At 43.0% G+C, this 8,171-nt stretch overlaps 1 protein-coding gene across 1 annotated transcript in view; it reads left to right on the forward strand.

The window, feature by feature from the left end:
* Positions 1-5,445, forward strand: part of NUDCD1 (NudC domain containing 1) — a 56,805-nt gene extending 51,360 nt beyond the window's left edge. The window contains exons 9-10 of the mRNA XM_083450578.1: positions 2,259-2,415; positions 4,397-5,445. Coding sequence (XP_083306704.1) covers positions 2,259-2,415; positions 4,397-4,689 — 450 coding nt within the window. The 3' untranslated portion in view covers positions 4,690-5,445. The remainder of the gene's footprint in view (positions 1-2,258; positions 2,416-4,396) is intronic.
* Positions 5,446-8,171: the final 2,726 nt, after the last annotated feature.

The raw sequence follows: 8,171 nt of genomic DNA on the forward strand, positions 1-8,171 counted from the left end.
CAGCAATGTTACTACCTCGGACAGTGCATGATGTATCGTCAATGGGACTCTCAGAATCATAGTAGAAATACTGATTCCCTGACCTAGAAAATCATTTCTCAGAAAACGTTACCTTTCCCAGTCTCTGCTGTTCATCCGCAGCACGGGGGGCGGGGGGTGTGGAGTGTCATCCAGCGACTGGTCGTGCTGAGATTGGGAATACAAATGTAAACGTGTAAAACGGGCAAGTCCTGATATCAGTGGCGTTACAGTTTTGCTTCTTTACAACAAATAACGTCCAGAGAGCCTGCTTTAGAGAAGAAAACAAATGGGTCATAGTCGCATGGCAGAGATGCTGCCGTGTGCAGAAAGATTTCTGCATGAAACCACGGAATGCTGTTGCCAGCCAGTGCATACATTACTAAGCTGGATCTGACATGGTCTAAGACAGCTTCCTCTGTTCTTAAACTAAGAAAATATTTAAAAAGGGAAAAACAATAACCCTGAAGTAGATGCAGAATTTAACAAACTAGCCAAAGAGCAGATGGGTGCTTAAGCCCCCAGTTCTCTGGTCTTCAGATGTCGGCTAGCCCTGCCTTTGGTTACAAGTTGCTGTCTTGGCTGAAACAGCCTGATTGTTCTTTTTCTGAAAAAAACAGCTGCTGGCGATGTAGCCTTTGCATCTAGCGGATCTGCTTCAATCCTTCTCGGCGTGCAAAGCAGAGCGGTTTATTTTCATGCCATTAGACGCCTGAGAAGTAGGTGCTTAAATTGGCTTAAACATTATCTTTACAAAATGGGGCTGTCATGGTCCCAGACCACTCAGAGATCTAGACAGCTGTCCTTGCTGCTTTTAGGCACAGGCTGTCCTCTCTTGGCAGATCAGAGAAACCTTGCTTGTCATGGGGGAATAAATAAACCCTCCTAACTCCCGGCACCCATTGCAATGTCCTCCTTCCAGAGGTAGCCTTTGCCTTCCTCTGGCTTCTCTCTTCCTCCCTGGCTCCTTCTGAGACTTACAAGCCATCACCCGCCATCCTTGCTTAGCTGCTGCCCATCCTGACTGGTTGCTGGTTGGACTACTTGTGAGCAAGCAGCCATTTCTTCCCCCACATCCTCTTTTGGAAGACGTGGCACTTGTGGGTTGGTGGTTTCGTTTACCGTTATAATTGTAGCTGTTGTTCAATGTATATAGCAAGCCCTGGCAATTCACCAGTGGGTTTTGAGAAAAGTAGGTGTCGCTGGTAGTCTTTCTAAAGGAAGTTTTGAATTTCTGTTTCTTTATTTTTATTTTTGAATAACAAACACTACATAAATATTACCGTTAGGGGGGAGAAACAGGAAACAGAGGTGCAAGTCAGTGCTTAGATACTTAAACAGTAATGTCTAGCAATAGCCTTAAGTTCTATATTGATATTTGTTTTACTTCCCTGTCCTGAACAGTAATTTCATAGTTTAAATGGGTTCAGTCCTGTCTGAAACTTCAGAATCTGAACAAATTTAAAAAGTAAAGATTATATTCAGACTAAAATGATAAATGTATTCAGCTGTGCTGTATGGTTTATTTGTTGCCTATTTATCGTACCTATCATTTCGAAAGCACGCCAAAGTGCAAGTAGATAAATAGGTACCACTCCGGCGGGAAGGTAAACAGTGTTTCCATGTGCTGCTCTGGTTTGCTAGCAGCAGTTTAGTCATGCTGGCCACATGACCCGGAAGCTGTACGCCGGCTCCCTTGGCCAATAAAGCAAGATGAGCGCCGCAACCCCAGAGTCGGTCACGACTGTACCTAATGGTCAGGGGTCCCTTTACTAAGAGTCCAAGGTAGCATGCATTTGGACCTCATGATGACACAGGGAGCTAGATTATACAGTACTGTGAAATAGCCATTAGCTCATAGTCAACCAGCAAGTTTCATGGCCGAGTGGAGGTCTGAACTTCAGTGTCCCAGCTTCTAAGCCAACATGCCCCCCTGGCTGTTAGGAATAGAATTTAGGGTAATCTTTGAACCATGAGGAAGCAGTTTTGAATGGATCTAATGTTGCACTAAAACATTCCTTGGTGTAAGTAAACCACCGTTCATATTTATGTCAGGGCAAGGGGGGAACCAAAACTGACTATAGCTCTGCTGGTCCTCCACAGTGCATGGATACCTGCTCTATCAATTTTCTTTCACCCGCCTCCCCCAACTGCTGTGAAGCTGCTAATGCTACATATAAGCAAGAAGATAAGCTTTACATTTGTACTAAAATGATCCCCCCCCCTTTTTTTGTCTGCAGGTGAATCTTGGAAGCAACCAGTACCTCTTTTCAACGGTGGTGGATCCCAAGGAAATGCCATGCTTCTGCTTACGCCATGATGTCGATGCTCTTCTCTGGCAGCCACGCCCAGATCAGCAGGACAAATGGGAGCACATTTCAACCTTCAATGCCTTAGGTATGGGAGGAAGGCTTTTTGAAATAGCATTTCTCTTCCTTATAAAGCTGTGGTCCATAACTCTTCCAGCACTTCCATGCAGTATCTCTGATCCCATCCATAACAGAGCTCTCTGTCTTTCAAAACTCGGTTGATAAATCGCAGAATCTTGCAAAGCAGCTAAACGCTAAGCTGACTTCCATAATGACTTAAAAGGGAATAAGCAACCAACTGACAATGGGGGGGGGGGGTCAGTATAATCTTAATTACTGCCTCCTCATCATAGCCAACTAATTGGGAATGGAGATCTCTAAAATCTTAATTACTATCTCATCAGCAAGCCAAGTTTCTTCAGAATTAAATAGAAATTAGTTTTATGGATGAAGGGTTCTGCAGTGCCATCTGGAGAACACAAATAGAATCTATGTCCACAAATAAAAAACATATTTCAGGGTTGTGTGCAGTTAATTTGTAGGTAGACCCAATGGGTCTAAGTTAGTCATGGCCATTAATTTCTGTGGGCCTTCTCTCAGGAGAACTTAGTTAGAGACAACTCCCAGAACAAATTTGAGGATCAATTCCAAGTTAATTGCTCCAGAGTGGGGGGCAATCCATAAAAAAAATCCAGGCATTCACTAACTTGGGTGGATTTCACTGAGCACACTACTGGCAAAAGGAGTGCTGTAGTATTGGCCATCTTATACCCTTTGGAAGATTTCAATTCAGGATTGTGTTGATGTAAAAAATACAACAACACTTTAGGGTTTGGGTTTTTTTAGCTGGCAGTCCCATGTTTTTATTCTTCAGTGTGGAAAATAACAGGGAATTCTAAAGCATTTTGGCTTTAATCATCCCATAATTTTTAATGAATAACACTTTGTGGTGAATTTCCACATCTTTGGGCCACTTCATATACTGAATTTTTCAGAGACCGGTATATTTCCCATTTCTACACATATGACTGACTGTATTTAAAAGTGCTCCTTCTGTTCCAAAAGAGGTTGGCTATAACTTTGGGATTTGTTTGCTTTGCGTTGAACAGCAATGTGCTGTGTTATACCACAGTCTGTGGGAGGGATTCACCTTAGGAGCCCCTTGTTCAGGGACAATGACATATTCTCATCCCCCCGTTGCCCCCCAGATTGGCTGAGGCAGGGTCAAAAGAACCCTCAGATCAGCGCATGGGAAGAGGGGGGGGGTAGTTCCATCTGGCAAGCTAAAACATTTATCCAGACAGAGCATTTGTAATGGAGCAAGACTGAATTCCACCCTGTGTTTTGAAAGTTTCAGCTATGGCGTTTAGTATAGAGGTTGGGTGGTCCCAAAACAAGTCCAGGCCTGTCTCACAGACTCCACTGTCTTTCAAGGCAGACGGATGTCAACAGCAGTAGCAGCAGCAGCACAAGCTCCCATCAACCCTAACTGGCATGCCCAATGGTCAGGGATGATGGGAGTCAGCCCTCCCATATCAGGAAACACATTTGCCCCAGCTGCAATTCTGAACAGTTTCAAGGGAGCCACACCCAAATGGAGGGCAATCCAGTAGTCTATTCCTGAGGATACAGGGCATAGAAGATGCTTGCATCCGAAAGAAATACTTGCCAATATATATTTTTGCATCTTCTTTCTTTAAAAGAAAAGAAAACTCTGTGGTTGACCTCTATTTGAGACCTCTATTTGAGAGAGGATGTAGCATATCTAAAATACAGTGGTACCTAGGGTTAAGTACTTAATTCATTCCGGAGGTCCATTCTTAACCTGAAACTGTTCTTAACCTGAAGCACCACTTTAGCTAATGGGACCTCCTGCTGCTGCCGTGCCGCTGGAGCACGATTTCTGTTCTCATCCTGAAGCAAAGTTCTTAACCCGAGGTACTATTTCTGGGTTAGCGGAGTCTGTAACCTGAAGCGTATGTAATCTGGAGCGTATGTAACCTGAAGTGTATGTAACCCAAGGTACCATTGTAGCCCTATCTTCTTTTTATTTTCTGTGTGTGCTTCAGGTTATGTGCAAGCATCAAAGCAAGACAAGAAGTTTATGGCGTGTGCCCCAAACCACTCCTATTCTGCCCTTTGCGAGTGCCTGCGACGCGTGTTCATCTATCGGCAACCGACTCCTCTGTCTACTGTTCTCTACAACAGGAAGGAAGGAAGACAAGTGGGTCAAGTTGCAAAGCAGTTGGTAGCGACTCTTGAAACCCATGACCCCGTTTTGGGGTTCCAGGCAACAAACGAGAGATTGTTCGTTCTGACGACGAAAGTGCTCTTCATAATAAAAGTGAACACTGAGAACTAATGACCAAACGTATCGCGTTATCGTTGCATTCAAAATTGGCTCAAATAGTGACTGCATAAAAAAATTATTAGGAAAGTACAGAGGTATGCTGTAAGTTCAAAAGCAACATTTATCGCACCATGACCAAAATGTATCTTCGCATTTGCCTTGTATTTAATAGAGAGAAGTTTTCGGCTTTATTTTTTAATAAACAGTTCATTATTTGCGCAAGGTTGCAGTTCTGTTAAGGAAGTGCAAGGAATTTGTTTGTTTTTCTCTTTCCAGCAGGTGCTTCCGTGAAATGGTTAATTTGCTGCTTTTCCAAATAGTTTCCAGTCACATATTTTTTAATAATAGCTGGTTGAAAGTACATTGTTCATTTTTCTTCATTTTTTTTTATTACAGCAATGTCTTATCTGGCATGCTAAGTCAAATCACTCCATATATATGTGTGTGGAAATCTTCCAAAATAATTAAAATGTAATTTGCAGCCTTAGTTAAAAAGGCGGGGTTATTTGTTTTCATTTTTGTTTTGTTTGCTTTTTCATCTCTATAAATGTCTCCATGCTTAGCACTTTGCATTGGCTCATCGGATAAACGATAGTGAGCACGAACATCTTGCTTTCCTCTGCTGTTACTTTTTTTTTAATTGACTCTGAAACTTCTCATTATGTGTAAACTTTTATTGTGTTTGGGTTCCAGATGAAAATCTTCAACCTTTTTAGAAATAAAGTGGGTTTTTAAAGAGCAAGCAAATAAATAAATACATAAATAATACTGATGTTCTTGTCTTCATTCCCCTGACGTTGAGGTAGGAGCTCTGATTTGAGGGAGAATAACTAGGGGTTTGAGGGCACTCAGTTCTACAGCTGCTATTACTGTCTGAAGGTAAGAGATAATGAATTTAAACAATGCCATAGGTAAGCCTCTTATGAGAAGAGGAGGTTCAGCACTGTTGCAGAAACAGGAAGGTAGCTGCTCTGCAGCTGTTCAAAGGCACACATAAAATCCACTTCAGTATGATCATGATGCGGGTGAGAGCTTTGAAAAATTAAACCAGTTTGTGGACATGATGCAAGCAAGATGCACTCACCTATTTTTCCTTTTGCATCCTAAATACGGTGTTATCCATTAATTGACTCCTAAAGCAGGATGGAGCAAAGTCTTCAATCTGAGTGTGTTACATGTATTGTAATGCAATTTTAGGATTAAAAGGCCTATCCTTGAGTTGTTGTTGTTGCTGTTGTTGTTGTTGTTGTTGTTGTTGTTAAATTAATTAATTACTTATTTTTGTACTGCCCTTCATTTGAAGATCACAGGGCAGTTTACAGCATAAAAACACAAAAGTACACGACATAATAACAAATTAACCAATACCGACCAAGGTTTGTTGCTCCAAGCCACGACCAACCACTGCTAGCCAAAAGCAAAAGCTTCCAAACGTCTGCTCCCAGCCACGTGGGAGGAAATGGGCGAAGATGGGAAGCATACAACTCCAAGATTGGCGGTGGTGTCTTTCTGGTTTAGCATGATTTGTGAACATGACCACTGGGAAGAAGCAACCTCATGGAAATCAGACTTCTATATCCACCTTGTCCTGTCAAATGATAAGGAGAATAGCTCTACGGATCAGATACAGGCATGCGGCAAACTTGTTTTCTGCATGCATCGGAAGCCGTAACAGAAAAGGCAACAAGGCAGCATCAGAAGAAGGAAAGGGTGCCTTTTTAAAAAAAGAAAAAACCATAACAACTTAATTCGAGGAGCAGGTTTGTTTAGGCTGGTGACTGGGACCAGCTTAGTATGGGTAGCACAACATCTACAGTTTTGTTTAAATGGATTGTGCCTGATTTACAAGCAAAATATCCCAGTCAAAGCCTCACAACCCAGAACGACCCACATTTCTCTCCAGAGGCATTTTGGCTAGCTGGACACCTCCAGGAATTTAGGGGGACTTCATATGGCACATACTCCATTTGTCAATTTCAGCATTGAGTGTGACGGGGGCATCTGAGGTTAATATGGACATATCAAACTTCCATATCCCCAGTGCCAACTGTATATATTTTAACTTTGTGAAGTAATGTGTTTGTTCTTTTTTAAAACTTCAAATAAGTTGTATTACGGCAGAGCCGTATGAATTGTTGATGTCATTAAAACTTCCTTTCCAGAGACTGCCACTGACTAGGAGCAATAGCTCAAAACACATAGGACATTTTAATTTACAAGGAAATAATTTACAGCAGCAGCTGCTGCTTTGTAGAGAGATGGAAAAATGCAATCCATTTCCTGCCACTGTGAAATTTGGTTAGCTACGATGCATTGAATGAATATCCATTCAAGCCGTAACTTCTTCCTGCCAAAGAGAGTTTCTGAAAGTTATTGGGAAAGTTCAAGAGACATCTCTTGGTAAAGTTTCTCTGGAAATAGCATCTGGCAAGAAACATGCTACAGCATGGGTTGGGCACCTGTGATCCTCCAGATCCCATGCAGCTCCCATCAGTGAAGGCTGATCCATTAGGATGAGTGAAGCACTGTCCCAGAAACCTCAATCTGCCCCCAGCCAACCCTCACTTGCCTGCCTTCTACTGTTGGTCTCCTTACCGTCTACCCTACCATTCCTCATGGGCACAAGCTCTGGAGGGTTAGAATCATAGAATCATAGAGATGGAAGAGACCACAAGGGCCATCGAGTCCAACCCCCTGCCAAGCAGGAAACACCATCAGAGCACTCCTGACATGGTTGTCAAGCCTCTGCTTAAAGACCTCCAAAGAAGGAGACTCCACCACACTCCTTGGCAGCAAATTCCACTGTTAGCAAATTCCATGGTTAGGAGAACCCCAAAAACATCACCAGAGAGGAGGGGAGATTGTTCCGGCAGGCAGGCAGAAAGGATCGCCCTGGCAGAGAACAATCATATTGGCGCACCATTGAATTTCCCCCCCACGCAGCGTTGGTTCGTGGTTAATAGGGGGAGCAAAAGTGCATCATCCTACTGAGTGATTTGAGCGAAAGAGAGTATTAAGAATTGGTGTATTGAGTTTGCCAGTGTGGTGTAGTGGTTAAGAGCGGGAGACTTGTAATCTGGTGAACTGGGTTCGCTTCTCTGCTCCTCCACATGCAGCTGCTGGGCGACCTTGGGCTAGTTATACTTCTCTGAAGTCTCTCAGCCCCACTCACCTCACAGAGTGTTTGTTGTGGGGGAGGAAGGGAAAGGAGAATGTTAGCCACTTTCAGACTCCTTCGGGTAGTGATAAAGCAGGATATCAAATCCAGACTCTACTTCTTCTCTTCTTCATTCCCTATTTAGATGGTAACCATACTCGTAGATCCACAGAAAACCATGGTCAAGGAAGTCTACTCATAGCCTTCCTTTGCTGGATGCCACCCTTAGATTGTAATCCCGTAGGGAAGGAACGGCTTGTTTTTATTGACTGCTGTGTGCACAACTCTGAGAGCCTTTTTTTTTTTGGGGGGGGGGAGGCATTTCAAACAAATATAC

The sequence above is a fragment of the Podarcis tiliguerta genome (assembly GCF_965153285.1).
Source record: "Podarcis tiliguerta genome assembly, chromosome: 7".
Taxonomy (NCBI): Eukaryota; Metazoa; Chordata; class Lepidosauria; order Squamata; family Lacertidae; genus Podarcis; species Podarcis tiliguerta.